Source organism: Galeopterus variegatus, unplaced genomic scaffold, assembly GCF_000696425.1.
Source record: "Galeopterus variegatus unplaced genomic scaffold, G_variegatus-3.0.2 Scaffold382, whole genome shotgun sequence".
Classification (NCBI taxonomy): Eukaryota; Metazoa; Chordata; class Mammalia; order Dermoptera; family Cynocephalidae; genus Galeopterus; species Galeopterus variegatus.
This window is the reverse complement of record NW_007726493.1, coordinates 454,530-469,670: the sequence shown is the minus strand read 5'-3', so window position 1 is coordinate 469,670 and position 15,141 is coordinate 454,530. Positions and strand designations below refer to the sequence as shown.

General features: G+C 46.8%; 1 protein-coding gene and 1 long non-coding RNA gene across 2 annotated transcripts in view; one reads left to right on the top strand and one right to left on the bottom strand.

The window, feature by feature from the left end:
* Positions 1-15,141, top strand: part of GALNT15 (polypeptide N-acetylgalactosaminyltransferase 15) — a 50,244-nt gene that overhangs the window by 18,476 nt on the left and 16,627 nt on the right. The window contains exons 2-4 of the mRNA XM_008568164.1: positions 1,616-1,782; positions 6,112-6,316; positions 14,172-14,339. Coding sequence (XP_008566386.1) covers positions 1,616-1,782; positions 6,112-6,316; positions 14,172-14,339 — 540 coding nt within the window. The remainder of the gene's footprint in view (positions 1-1,615; positions 1,783-6,111; positions 6,317-14,171; positions 14,340-15,141) is intronic.
* The window catches only part of LOC103586830, a 6,636-nt gene continuing 2,673 nt past the window's right edge, over positions 11,179-15,141 (bottom strand). The window contains exons 2-3 of the long non-coding RNA XR_550179.1: positions 14,502-14,734; positions 11,179-11,789 (exon numbers count right to left, since the gene is read on the bottom strand). This is a non-coding gene — a long non-coding RNA (uncharacterized LOC103586830). The remainder of the gene's footprint in view (positions 11,790-14,501; positions 14,735-15,141) is intronic.

Below are 15,141 nucleotides of genomic sequence, written 5' to 3'. Positions count from 1 at the left end.
AATAAACCTCCCATTTAACTTCAGCTACCAAGAATCTCATAGTCAAATTTAAAATTCATTCCAAAAATACCTAATCTATTCATGTTCTTTTTTCAAATGTTGGCTTCCTACACTTGTTTATATGTCCCGGTTCCTGACTTTTCCAACTTGTTTTTATATTACCATCATTTTATTATATGTACTCTTATTTCTTGTGAGTGGCTTCAAATCTTTTATGTACAAGTACATAAACTGACAAAGTAATTAGCTAGTTTACAAAATATTTATGTGGTTTTTTTGTTTTCGTTTTTTTAATCATCCAGGAATTCTGTTTTACCATAACCTTAAGCACTTACCTGGAATCAGTTCTCCCCTCCACACAGGATTTTGCCCTCAGAGGCACACACAGGTTTCCTGCACACCGGGAGTTTTCAGCCTTGGGGAGGACAGGCACCAGGCAGAGGGATGCTCAGCGAATGAGCAGCATGGGCTGATACCTTTTCAGATAGCATGTCCCTTAGGCAGGACCAGCCTTAGTCTGGTTGTCACTCTGCCTGCAGTTCCACCTTCACAGATGACTTTAGGTGTTGGAAGTTTGAGATAACCATTATTCAGATGTCCCTTTGGGATGGACACGGTTTTAGCAGCTACAACCTAGAAGGTGGTACTTGGGAAACACATTTTAGGAAAGTGCCTTCTGTGAACAAACGTGGGCTCTGCACTGCTGCACGTACAGGTTGTTGTTATAATTCATTCCACTGTGGACCCACTCAGACTCTCGACAGACGTAAAGCAAAGCAAGTACCAAGCATGCCAGTCACCCACACAGGAGGGAGGAAAGCAGAGCCAGCCTCTCGGCAGGGGTAACACCCTGCAGCCCCACGTGTCCAGCAAGGTGGAAAGAGCACGAGAGCTTTGAAGGTATAACCTCCAGCTCTGCTGCTTACCAGTAATGTGAACATTGATGCTTCTTGCTTCCTCTGTGAGCCTCAGTTTCCTCATCTGTAAAGTGGGGGTTGGATAGCTCAGCCCACAGATTTATTATAGGATAAACATGCAGTAACATGTGTAAAGGGCCTGGCACAGTGTCTGGCATGTTGTTTGTACTCACAAGTGTTCAGTCCTTGTCCCTTTGTCAATAACAAGAGCTACATTTGTTATATTCCAGGTACTGTTTTAGGTTGTAGCAACATAACAATAAAGAAAATGGTATCCCTGCCCTCGAATGGATGACAGTATTCATAGGACACTTAACTATGTTCATCATCCTTTTGAAGCCTCACATCGGCTCTGCGAGGTTGGTAATATTGTCAACCATTCCCATTTTATAGATGAGGACAGTCGTCTGCTAAGAATGGTGGCAACTCCTCTTAACTGCAGTGAAGAGACTGAATTAAACATGGTAAAGGAGCTCTTGGGATCTGAGGACTGGGACCTAGTAGACTGCAGTACTGTGGGGTATAATGGAGTCCCTCTACATGGAATTTTAAGAAAACCCACATATATAAGAGCTGTTGTACTGGGAGGAGAGCCATGTGATGGGAGCAGCCCCAGCCAGGGCCTGGAGAGTCAGAGGATGTTGAGTGTTTCTTGTAACCTTCTCTTTCCCATGGCTCCCTGGTTCTCTTCCCTGCAGGTGTCTGCAGCAAAACCCTGGGGACAGCCTGCCCACGGCCAGCATCATCCTCTGCTTCCATGATGAGGCTTGGTCCACCCTCCTGAGAACCGTGCACAGCATCCTGGACACAGCACCCAGGGCCTTCCTGAAGGAGATCATCCTTGTGGATGACCATAGCCAGCAAGGTAGCTATGGGTTTCCTCCAGGTTCCCTGGGGAGGCCTGGACTCTTGGGGGCAGTTAGCATGCAAAAGATCAGGGAACCTATTTTAGGCAAGGTTCCCAGATGCAGACCTCCAGATGAGGATTTATATACATGCAAGTAACTTACTAATGAAGAGTCCCAGGGGAAGCCAGCAAGACAGCGGGGGAGGCAGGACGGAGAAGGGAAAGAAGCTGAGCAAGGAGAGGTCCTGGGGAGGGTTGCTTCAGCCTGATGCTGTTTGCGGAGGGGGGTCTCTCTCCCAGGCTCCAGTCTCCACTCTCCACATAGTCCGATAAGCTTCTCCCAAGGACACTCATAAGAATCATAAGAGGGAGGCTACTGTGAGTGCTCACTGCCTCCTAGACAGTGAGGACTAATGCACTTCACACACATTAGTCCTTAACTCATCATTGTTTAGCCCAACACACTCCCTTTCCAGATGAGGAAACTGAGGCCCAGAGGCCCAGAGGAGAGAAACAATCAGAGCTGAGCCATGCCAAGTGGGGCAGAGTCAGGCCGAGAACCCAGACTTGTAGAATCTGCTTGAGTGCTTCCTCTGATGGGAAACTCACTACTGGGGAAGCCCTCCCCTCCCCAACGCCTGGCTTCTAGGTCAGTGGTTCTCAAACTTGAGCGTGCACCGGAATCTGCTGGTGGGTTTGTGAAAACACCGATTGCTTGGCCCACCCCACAGTTTCTGGATCTGGGGTTGGCCTAAGAATCTGCATTTCTAACAACTTCCTAGGTGATGTTGATGCTGCTGGTCCATGGACCACACTTTGAGAACTGCTGCTCTAGTCTCTGGCTTGGGGCATGAGGCCTACATTTCTGGCTTAACTAAATGATCTACAGAGGCCCCTCCTGGCCTGTGGGAAGATCAGAATGCTCCGAGGGAAACTGAGCATTTGCATTTTTTGAGGGGAATAGCAAAGACAGAATGGAGTGGCAGTGCCTCTGTTAGTTCTTTCTGAGGTCCTCATATTGGGAACTTACCCAGGCTAGCATGGCAGTGAATCAGACAAGCCAGAGGCTCTGGGGATGTGTGGAGTTACTGAGGCACATCTGGCTGGGCACTAGGACAGATGAACGGGTACTGCACTGGGCTGGGTTAGCTGGTGAAAGTGCTCAGAGGCTCTCCAAACCTTCATGTGGGGCAGGGTCCTCCCAGGAGCACACCTGTGGTCACCCCCGTCAGCTGATGAACAGTGTTTAAGTGTCCCTCAGGAGTGCAGGAAGTGGAGTAGTTGGTCCCTGGGGATGTGGGGCCACCACCAATGTCCTCAGCCCTGACCAGTCGTACCAGAGGGTATCTGGATCCCATGCCCAGCAAGTAACTGCTGTCTCCTCACCAGCTCTCCCTCTGCCCCTCACCATTAGGTTAGCCATCTGGCCAGTGGCCCCACATTTCCTGCTGACACTGGGGTGCAAGGCCTTTCCCACAACCAGGGGCACCACTGGCTCCATTTGTCCCCAGGTCTGTCTTCCCTGTGTGCCTGCCAAGACCCAGAGCCCTGACAAGGGCCACCACACACTGTTCTCATTTAATCCTCATGGCCACACTGAGGGGCAGGGCCTACCAGCCCTACTCTATATAGGAAGAGAACCGAGACACAGAAAGATGCTGTGAGTCGCCCAGAGCCACCCGAGCTGTTGTCAAGCTGCTGTCACTCAGTGTAGTACAGTATGATGGAATCAGCTAGACATGCTTCAGGTTATTCACCCAGGGTAATAACACCTGCACTGAATCATTCAGTCACAAAGTGCATGTGATGCCCAGCCCATGACAGACCCTTTCTTAATGGAAGTCATTACTATTGCTGTTTTCTGAGAGGAATGACTCAAGACCACACCAACTCCTTCTGAGCACTATCCCACACAGTCCTGTGGTCTCACCTGCTTCAAACCTCTCTGAGACTGTCAAACCACCAGTGTGGTCTGGAATTTTTTCCATAATCTATTCTTAATCTATTGCTAGAATTCTATATAAATAACACTAACAAGTCTGTAGTTAACAAGGTCAATGATCAGCCCAAGCAAGGCCTCATGAAGTAATGTTTGGTGGGAATGTCAGTGAGGGATTATGTTTGGCTGCATAGAACAGAAACCTGCCGCAGTGGCTTAACCAACCAGTAGAGGTTTATCTTTCTTACAGTACAGGAAGCCTGTAGGTTGGCAATGCAGGACTGGTGTGACAACCCCGCAATGCTGAATTGGGGATTCAGCTCCTTCTGCGTTCCTTAGAGTACGCTTTGGGCCTCTTGATCATAACAGGGCTGCTCCACCTCTGGAATCACATCCACATTCCAGGCAGGAAAAGGGTGAAGAGCAGATAGGTAGAGGGCAGCCAAGTTTGCCCTTTTAGAAAAAAATCAGTACACCAATAGTTTCCCCAGAATCCTCTTGTTTTAGCCCGTTTTGTGCTGCTATAACAGACTACCTGAGACTAGGTAATTTATAAACAACAGGTTATTTGGCTGATGGTTCTGCAGGCTAAGTCCAAAATCAAGGGGCCGCCTCTGGTGAGGGCCTTCTTGCTAAGTCATAAATGGCAGAGGGCATCACATGGTGAGAACGTCAGGAGCGAGAGAGAGGGGAGGGGACTGCATCCTCCTTTATAAGGATGCCACTCCTACAATAAGAGCATTCCTTCATTCATGAGGGCAGAACCCTCATGGCCTGTTCACCTCTGAAAGCCCCACCTCTCAACACTGTTGCATTGGAGATTAAATTTCCAACACATGAACTTTGGGGGACACATTCAGACCATAGCACCATTCATCCGGTATATTTCTACCAGAGCTGCCACCAGCAGCAAGAGAGGTGAGTGCTTTTAGCTGTCCTGACAAAGTTCTGTGAGAAGGTGGATGGGGAGAATGAATGTTGGGGAAGATGAGCAGTGGTGTGCAATACGGTGGAGACACTAAGGGCTGGTTCTCACATATGCCAACTCAGACATTTTAATAGCGTGACTAACGGAGTTCCCTCTTTAGGGAGTGGACCAGGGCTAATGACACAGGACTGCCTGTGGACTGGGGAAGTGGGGAAAATTCTTGGTTTGGGCTCAGTTCTGTCCAACACACGTGTAATGCATGCTACTGTGGACCGGACCCTGCACTAGGGGTTGGAGCAGCAGAGATGTGTGGGGAGATGCAATCCCCACCCTTGTAGGGGGTCTTAGTCCATTGGGCTGGGAACTCTCCATTTCTAAGGCTTCATGAAAGCCACTGCTTCTCTGTGAACACGTTATTCCTTCCATCTCTGCTGCCTTATTCCTCTTGGTAGACAAGTGTGCACACAGACACACACACACTCAAAGTCAAGTTTTTCTCATCTTAAACACAAAACCTAACAAGCCTCTCTCATCCTTTCCATCGCCTTCTCCTTAAGAGTCTTCCTCAACCTTCCCCTATAGAACCATCCTTCCTAAAATGCTGTCTAGACTCTTGGTCTCAGTTTTTCACCTTCCACTGTCTCTCTTCACGCCACTGCCTTGCAGACTCACCCCTACCACTGCAATGAGATCTCTTTGGTCAGCAATGACCTATTTGCTGCCAAATTTAATGGATCCTACTGCCCCTGACTTCCTTCACCACTGCCTCAGGTCAGTTCCCTAGAAGCAGAGCCTGAGTTGGGGATTCATGTGCATGTGATTTTTTGAGGGTGTACACTCAGGGAAAACCTGTAGGGGTATAGTGGAGCAGGAGAGACTGAGGAAGGAGATGAACAAAAATGTGGTTTCAGGTGAAGTCCAGCCATGCCTGATCCTGCCGGGGAGCTCTGGAGTGTAAACTGCACTGCAGAGCCTGTCCTGCTTTTGCACCCATACAATGGTCAGTCATTGACACTGGGGCCAGGGGCAGTGTCCGGCATGATTCGCTGGTACTTGCAGGAGAGGCAGTTCTAATACCCAAAGGCCAGTCTCCAGGGAAGTAGGCAGATTGCAATTAGCAGTGCACTACAGCAGCTGGGGACATGCAAACCAAACCAAACCAGTCACAGGAATCCCAGGGACTCTGAGTGGGGTGCCAACAGTATCTGCATTTAGAGAACATTAGCAAGTTCTCTCCTCTCCTGGTTTTATGACACCATCCCTCCAGGTTTTTAATGGAGAGAATCGTGACCCATACCAAACTAAGGAAGCATGTTACATCTTAACACAACCACACCGTAATAATGTATTAGATTTGGGGAACCCTTGTGCTCACCACAACTTCAAGAGAGAAATGCTGACAGTGACCCTAGTGATGCTCATCACATCCCACTGGCTATGGCATCTGGTACTCCACTGACCACAACCCTGTCGATTCCAGGACAACTCAAGTCTGCTCTCAGTGAATATGTGGCCAAGCTGGAGGGTGTGAAGTTGCTCAGGAGCAACAAGAGGCTGGGTGCCATCGGGGCCCGGATGCTGGGGGCCACCAGGGCTGCCGGGGATGTGCTGGTCTTCATGGACGCCCATTGCGAGTGCCACCCTGGCTGGCTGGAGCCCCTCCTCAGCAGAATAGCTGGTGACAGGTAACTCAACCCCTGGGGTCCGCAGAGCGAGAGGTGGGACTGGGAGAAACAGTCTACAACCCTGCCACTCAGGGAACGTCAACTCACCATCCGAGAAAGTGCCTGAGTCTCCACCATTAGAAAGTGATCTATTCCTTTGTATTTTTCAGATGTTTGAGCCTTTTAAGAAGCATAGGGAATTAGAGTTGGAAGGGAGCTTAGAGGTCTTCCAGTCCACCTACCTTGTTTTATAGATAAAGAAACTGAGGCCCAGAGAACAGCTTCTATTAAGTCACAAATACTTAAAGTCTTATTAAGTTGCATGGGAGGGGTAATACCTTACCATGGCTATCATGGTGGAAATTCAGAAATTTTAATCAAGATTGTAACATAATCTTGGGGGAAAAACATCTCTAAACTACATTAGGCCGTAGATTACTCATTCATAAAATGAAATCATTAGATTCTGTGATCATTAAAGTTTCATGGAGAACTAGCATTCTTTGCTTCTGTGGATTACATAAGGGGTCTCTAATTTTATAACTAAGTTGTGCCCCTGGAAGCATGAAGTTAGAAAGGGTTGCAATACATACCTATTAGCCAAACATCTTAACATTTTTCTTGACCATTTCTCTGTTCTCCTTCCCTTGTCATGCTGCCATTTCCTTTCTCACCTCCTTGCTCAACTCAAACAGTTCCTAAACATGTTTGTCCACCATTTCCTTTAATCTGAAGATTTCATGCAGGAAAACCAAAACCTGTTGACTAGCCCACCCAGGGCCATCTCAGGCACACCCACTTGGGGCCCAAGTAGGCCTATCAAACAGTAGGACCTCAATAAATGGTTGTTTTTGATGGTGCCCAGCCAGATAGGGCTGATGCTAGGACCAAGCCTCATGACTTCTGTTCTTGCACTCCTACCAGTGGTAAATGTTTAGTGTCTCATTTGAAGTTGGGGATGATCACATATGAGAAAATTCCTGGACAACATAGGAATGGACCCTGGAGGTATAGGAGTTAACATTCTATCAGATGAAAGACATCTTAAGCAACAGAAAGTAAAATGCTAATAGTCCAGTGGTTTCGTTTTAATAAAGAAGAGCAATCAAAACTCTAGTGAAACCAAGATGAATTAATTCTGCCCAGTTCTGTGATGCAGATTGCTGCCCACTCCTGCCTTACATCACATAAGAAAAGGAGACGTGCATAAATTCAGCGCCAGACTAGGGCAAGAAGACACACAAACCCTACAGGCCTGCTGTTTTAGTCCGTTTCTGTTCTTATAACAAAATTACCTGGAACTGGGTGATCTTTAAGAAAAAAAATTTATCGCTTACAGTTCTGGAGGCTGGGAAGTCCAAAGTCCAAGGAACACTTATGGTGAGGGTCTTCTTGGTGGCAAGAGTGATGCAGGGGTCTCAAATGGCAGAAAATGGCAGAGCAGAGAGACTCTCACATGCTCTCCTTTTAAAGACCTCAGAACCACTCCCCTGAGCACCATTTTTAATCCATTCACTACTGCACAGTCATGCAATCCAATCACCTCTTCAAGGCTCCACATTTCAATTACCATAGTAGGACTTCCCACCCTCAACAGTTACAGTGGGAATTAAGCTTCTAATATATGAAATTTAGGGGACACAATTCAGTCAGCCCACAGCACCTGCCAACTTTGATTCTGTTTCATGCAAAGGACTATCTCAAAATCACAGTGACTGTGTGTCATTGAAGTCAGACCCTAAAGTTGCTCTTGTCCATTCTCCATCTAATTCCCATCTGACTGTCACAGACAAATGGGTCTCAGAGCGACCTTGAAGATCATCTCTTCCTATATCATGATTTTACTGTTGAAAATCCTGAGTTCCAGGGAGGGCAAAGAGACCCCTCAGGGTCACACAGCCACTTGACAACTGGGCTTCTTTGTGCGACATTTAGGAACCCAGTAATTAATGGTGATAAGACTTATGTATGTATAATCTTAGCAGACTTCTTTCTGAGACTTCCCCTGTGAGGGGGCTCTGGCAGGTACTTTGACTTCCACTTCATAGAGGGGTAAGGGAGGCTGAGAGAGGTGACATGATGTGCGAGGGCACACAGAGAACCAGGAGCTGAGTCAGGTCTTCTGACTCTGGGTCCAGTGCTGTTTTTATTAAGCGTAATTTCTCTTTAAGACTTGGAGAAGCTGGTCAGGGAGAAACATTAGTCATCCCCAACCCCACCCCTGCTTGTGGCACTTGTGTTTATTCACTGATGTGAGTCCCTTGATGTCTGCTTCTCACATTGGTGCCACCTTGCAGATCTGGAGATTTCTCACTCTAGGCTGAGGGAGAAAGACAGGGCAATACCTCAGTGTCCTCAGCCATAGATAAAAAGGGGCTGCCTCAGAAGCCTTCTACGATTAAGAAGAAATTCTAACTTTGTGTGTTCTTCCCCCATCCCCTCTTTACCAAACCTTTCTTCCATTTTCTCTATCTCTCTGTCTTGCTCCGTCTCTTTTTGTCTGTCTGTCTCTCTCATACACACCCACACACCCTTGGCCTCTGATCTTGGTGTGCTGATCTTGGCTTCCTCTCTATGTCCCCTCTCTCTTGTGTGACATGGCTATCTTTCCTCATCCCCACACCTTATTCATGGCCTCCTGTCCACTCTGTTTTTTCTGGGCCCCAGTGTCCAGCTTGTAGGCCTCGGCAGGTAAGGCTCTGAAAGAAGAGCTACCTCTCTGGTCTCTGAGTTAGCATCCCTCCCCACTCCACACAGGGATGCTGTGAGCTGCGGCCTGGGACAGCGGCCCCGAGCGAGGTTTGCTTCACTCCCCCAGGGACTTTGCCCAAGCGTTTCTTCTGGGCTGCCCAAGACAGCTCCCCTCATGTAAAACAAAGCTGTGGAAGCCATTAGTGCAGCTCCTAATAGCTGCTGCTCTTTCAGAGAGGAAAGGGGACCCAGGTGTCTCTGAGGCCCATGTCAAAGGACATCTGTCACCAGATGAGGACCCAGTGCCCCCAAAGCAGGGAAAGGTCTCCAAGAGCTTTCATTAAAAAGTCAAGGTGGGAGTGGTGAGTGAACAATGTGATAAGCCACAAGTCAGCTATTTCAGAGTCACCCTGCTCAAAGAATTCAGAGCCTGGTTACCAGCTGTGTTCCCTGTCCCCGCCCATGGAGCAGGTCCTCCACTAGCCATATGGCAACTTTGTTTGAAGTGGTAGAAATCCCTTCCTCATGTTCTTTTATTCTTTTTTTCCTCCCACTCCTCAGAAAATTTGTCATACTATACTGATTTTGTTAGAATAAGACATTTTAAATGCCAACTGCCAGAAAACTGTCCAAATAACTATGCAGATTTACAGCATCTGTTATGTCAGAGGTGTTCTCCAGGGTGGAGGAGTGTGACTTCTATAACTGTGCATAGCAGCCCTAGGCAGAGTCTGTCTGGGAAAAATTGATTTTAGGGCACACACTCACAGGGACATACACTTCCATACACACTCACACACACGCACACACACGTACACACACACACGGGATTCCTCAGCAGGTCCGTGATGCATAAGCCACTCTGTCAGATGATGCATAGTGCTGGTGTTTGTGGAAAGTCCCCCGAGACTTTGAGAGAAATCTCCAGATCTGTGAGGTGGCACCAGTGTGAGAAGCAGACCTGGGAGGTGCTGATTGATGGCTGGCCTCTACGTAAGGTAACAACCATGTCGCTGTCATATCCAGTTCCCGACTGCCTTGTGCTGACTGCCAGCTCTAGTACCCAAGCCATGAAATAGAAGTCATAGCCCAAGAAAAATGAAGTTCCTAAGGAGAAAAGGACAAACTTAGTAGGGGCTGAAAGACACCACCATCTCAAGAGGTTGGCCAAGTGGTCTCCCATTTGAAGACTGGTCAGGCTCCTATCTGAGAGACATCTAGTCCTCAAGGTCACCTCACCTCGTGCTTAGCCAGGGCTGATCCTGCTCAGCAGAGAGAAGCAAGGTGGGGCAGGGAACAGAGCACCTGCCATCCCTCTGCCCTTCAGGGGTTAAATGACGGAAGGCGGTCTGAGGAATCCTGTGTGTGTGTGTACGTGTGTGTGTGTGTCTGTGAGTGTGTATGGAAGTGTATGTCTCTGTGAGGGTGTGAGCAGGTGTGTGTGTGTTTCAGTGTGCGTGTGAATGTGTGCGTGTGTGTGTGAGAGAGAGCGTGCATGTTAAGGAGAAGCACGGGATCGAGATGCCTTCCAGCTCCTCAGAGGGAGCAGCCTTCTTTGGGTGTGACACCCCAAGGAAACTCTCCAGGCCCATCCTATTTCACACCCCTGGGCATGACAAGTCCTCAAATCTGTCCCTGGAAGAGCCAGCACCTGTCCTGGTGTCACACCTGAGCAGCAAGAGCTCTGGAGAGAGAGAATTCAGAGCCTTCTGCTGCTCAGCATGAGACTTTCCACAAACACCAGCACTATGCCTCAACTGTCAGAGTGGCTTATGTGTCACTGATGTGATTAACCTTGCAGATTTCAGTTAACCAGTCTTTGTTGACAAATCGACTGCCTGTTTGTCTTTTGAAACCCAAACACTTGACCTCCTGGAACATAAACAGGCTTAACAGAGGATCGACCTCGTACTTGCCTGAGAGGCAGGACTCCATGTACAAGTGAAGGACTGATGGAGAAAGCAAACACTCCAAGCTCCTTCCACCTCAAACGGGGAGCTTTGCTATTTTGCTTTAAGTGGATTTCCAAGGCACATATGTAGGTACAAAAACACAAAGCTAAATATAAGACTGAGGAGGGTTTTTTGTTTTAATTAATCACCCTTTTGAGTCGCTAGACTGCAGTTACTCACTAATTCAGATCTGCTTAGGCAGCCACAATACTCCATGGGAATAAAAAACAAAACAGAAAATATGGCTCACTTCATTTATTGATATTTTATTCTTCATCACTACCTGAAATATACTCAAGAAGGCTCATGATTAATCACTTATGTACCCAGTTAAAATTGAGGAAAAATGAGATTTCAGAAAAGAAAAGAAGGTTTTAGGAATCAGGGGTAATACAGTTATTAGAAGTGAGTTTTACAAAAGACTTTGGGCTTCCAGAAAGACAATGCAAAAAGAGAAATACAGTGAATTTTAGAGTTCTCATTTTCTGATAAAAAAATAATGTACACTTTTGTCAAGAAGTCCACAGCACAAAGGTCTCAGGTGAATTATGTGGATGCTTGAATGCAGTTTCCTTTCTTCTCTTGTTATGATTGATGAAGCTGGCACAAATTTGATGTGATTCTTCAAAACCTAGCCACATGGTTTTCCTGGCTCTTGATTCTGAAATTCCACGAAATGTTTTGCCAATAGCCAAATCCATTCCATCTGCCCAGTCCATTCCAGAGTAAGTGAAGACTTGAGAGGGGTCCGCGTGTCCTCCTTTTCTCTTTGATGCTGCTTCTCAGTTTTCTTAGGTCAACTCAGGGTACCCCAAAATAGCAGAGACCCAGAAGGATTAAGTTCTCTTTGCCTTTCAATGTAACAATGCAAAAAGGGCAGGAAAAGCATATCAAGATGCTTGCTCTAAATATAGACCCCTGGCTCCTTACATCAACTTAAGTCACTTAAGGCCACAGATTGAAGCAGATAATTGAATCCCTGTATCACCCTGGCCCTCTCCATATGACCTGAGCTCGCTCCAGCCCTGCCTATCTCCAAGATGGATGGAGCAGAGATTGAAATTGATGGGAGTATAAACACAGCATGGTTGGTGTCTCTCCTTCCAGAAATCTCACTTCTCTTAGAGTGGTACCTTCCAGATGCCCCTCAGGCCTAATCCATACTGTGGTACAGATTTTAGAAGTAACTAACATGAGAGGCCATAAAAGAATGTGATTGAGATATTGACTAGGTGGAGAGCAGCTTCTGGTCTACTCAAGTGATTGCCTGTTCAGTTAAAATGTGAAATTTCCTACCTGTACCAATTTCCCTCATCACTCCCTCTGAGGTCATATCTCCATGCTATGCAAAAAAAAGGGGTGGGGGGGATAAAACTCAACCACCAACAGCAGCAGGAAATGAGCAAATAAACCTAGACTCAGGACTTTGGTTTGCTTGTAGATACCATGTGCTCATATACACATGCATTAAAAAGTAGGGACACTTCCAGGGCTTGGCAATCTGATTCCTGAAGCCAATCAAGTTTTATGACACAGGGAGGATCAAGAACTAGATCTCGGGCCAGCCTGGTGGCCGCTTGGGAGCGCGGCGGCGCTCCCGCCGAGGGTTCGGATCCCACAAACAGACCGGTTCCCGCTCACTGGCTGAGCGAGGTGCGGGCGCAACACCGAGGGTTGCGATCCCGTTGCCGGTCCCGGTCCGGTACGGGTGCGACACTGAGGGTTGCGATCCGTTGCCGGACACGAAAAAAGACAAAAAGGAAAAAAAAAAAAAAAAGAACTAGATCTCGAGTAAGAGTCCACAAACACTCTGACATTGTGCACAATATTTTGCACATGGGCATATGAGCATTTTTCTCAGAAGGTCCATAGATTCCTCCCTGATTCCCAAAGGGATCCAAAACCACAAAAGAATTTAAGAACTACAGTGCTAGAGCATTACAGCTGGGAGAAACCTTTGTGGAAAGTAGTTCAATCTCCCATTTTACAAATGAGGAAACTGAGGCTCAGAGAGGTGTAACAGCTATCTCAAGATCTCACAGCTCATTAGTGGCAGAGCTCAACCTAGAATCTCATTTTTCTCTCTCAGTGCTGTCAAAAGAGGTTTTTTAAAGAAAGGGGGTAAGAATGCTCTTGCATTAGTCCATTTGTGTTGCTATAACAGAAATACCCGAGACTGGGTAATTTATAAAGAACAGAGGTTTATTTGGCTTATGATTCTGGGACAGCTGCATCTGGCACAGGCCTCAGGCTGCTTCTACTCATGGCAGAATGTGGCAGGCAGCCAGAGGGTACAAGCAGTTCACATGGCAAGAGGAAGCAAGAGAGAGAGAGGAGGTGCCAGGGTCTTTTAAACAACCAGCTCTCATGGGAACTAATAGAGTGAGAACTCACTCATTACTCCCCCACCCCCAGGGAGAGCATTAATCCATTCATGAGGGATCCACCCCCATGACTCAATCAGTTTCCAGTGCTGCCACATTGGAGATCAAATTTCTTTTTTTTTTTCCTTTTTGTCTTTTTTTTCATGTCCGGCAATGGATTGCAACCCTCAGTGTTGCGCCCGTACCGGACCGGGACCGGCAACGGGATCGCAACCCTCCGTGTCACACCCACACCTCGCTCAGCCAGTGAGCGGGAACCGGTCTGTATGTGGGATCCGAACCCTCGGCGGGGGCGCCACTGCGCTCACAAGCGGCGCACTGTAGCAGTGCGCCACCGGGCTGGCCCTGGAGATCAAATTTCTACATGAGTTTTGGAGAGGACAACACATCCAAACTCCATCAGCTCTTAATGAAAGGGGCCTCAATTCCTTACAGAAAAACATTTTCTACAATAGTCATACACAATAGAAATATAATATGAGCCACATATATAATTTAAAAATTTCTACTAGTCACATTACAAAATAAAAAGAAACAGATGAAATTAATTTTAATAATATATTTTAGTAAACCCAATATAGTCAAAATATTATCATTTCAACACATAATCAATATAAAATTTTTTGAGATTTTTACATCCTTTGTTTTATACTAAGTCTTCTAAATCTGGTGTGTATTTGATACTTACACCACATCTCAATTAGGACAAAGCACACTTTAGGTGCCCAATAGGCATGAATGGCTGATGGCTGCTATATTGCAGAGTACACGTAGGAGTATAGACTTCATTTTCATCCTCCAGCAAGTAAATGCTTTGTTTCCCTTGTTTGATTCCATGCTTCTTTCCAGGAGCCGGGTGGTGTCTCCAGTCATAGATGTGATTGACTGGAAGACTTTCCAGTATTACCCCTCCAAGGACCTGCAGCGTGGGGTGCTGGACTGGGAACTGGATTTCCACTGGGAGCCTTTGCCAGAGCGTGAAAGGAAGGCCCTCCAGTCCCCTATCAGCCCCATCAGGTGAGGCCCCATTACACAACCTGCTTTTTCTTTGCCTCTTCGGGATGGACTCTGCAGCCAGACCACCTGGCATCTAATCCTGGCTCCACAGTTTCCTAGCAAGTTACTTAATCTGTGCCTCAGTTTCCTCATTAGAAAATTGAGAGTAATAATAGTATTTACCTTATAGGGTTGTTGTGAAGATTGAATGAGTTAATATATAAAAAGCACCTAGAGAGTGCCAGGCACTCAGGTGTAGGTGTTACCACTGTCATATTGTTGTATTAGTGAAGTTCTGCGAAGCAATTCCACACAGCGCCTGTCGATGCTCCAGGTGGGAAAGTGAAGAAGCTGAGCTGTGATCTTGACCGGGCTCTCTCACCAGGGAACACTGGAAATCCTTTGGCCTCAGGTCTCTTCTCAGCAAAAAGGAAGAATTCAGCTGGGTGAATACTAAGACACCACAAGTCTCAAATATATCTAGTTTTATGGGTTCCTTCTCACATGCTTGGCTTGGCTTTTGGAGAACTAATCTATTTAGGTAGATGTTCTAGATATCTTTTGCAGCATAACAAACCATCCTGAATATATGGTGTAAAACAACAGCTGTTTTATTAAGCTCACGGATTCTGTGGGTTGTGAATTCTTAAAGGGCACAGTGAGGTGTCTAGGGTATATAGAGATTTAAAGAGTTACCCAATGTCACAAAGCTCATGAGAGGTAGATCTAGAGTAAAATCCTGGACAACTAGGCTCCTGAGACCACCTGTTTCACTGCTGTTCTATGCTGTGTTTTTTTTTTTTTTTTTTTTTTTTTTTTTTTC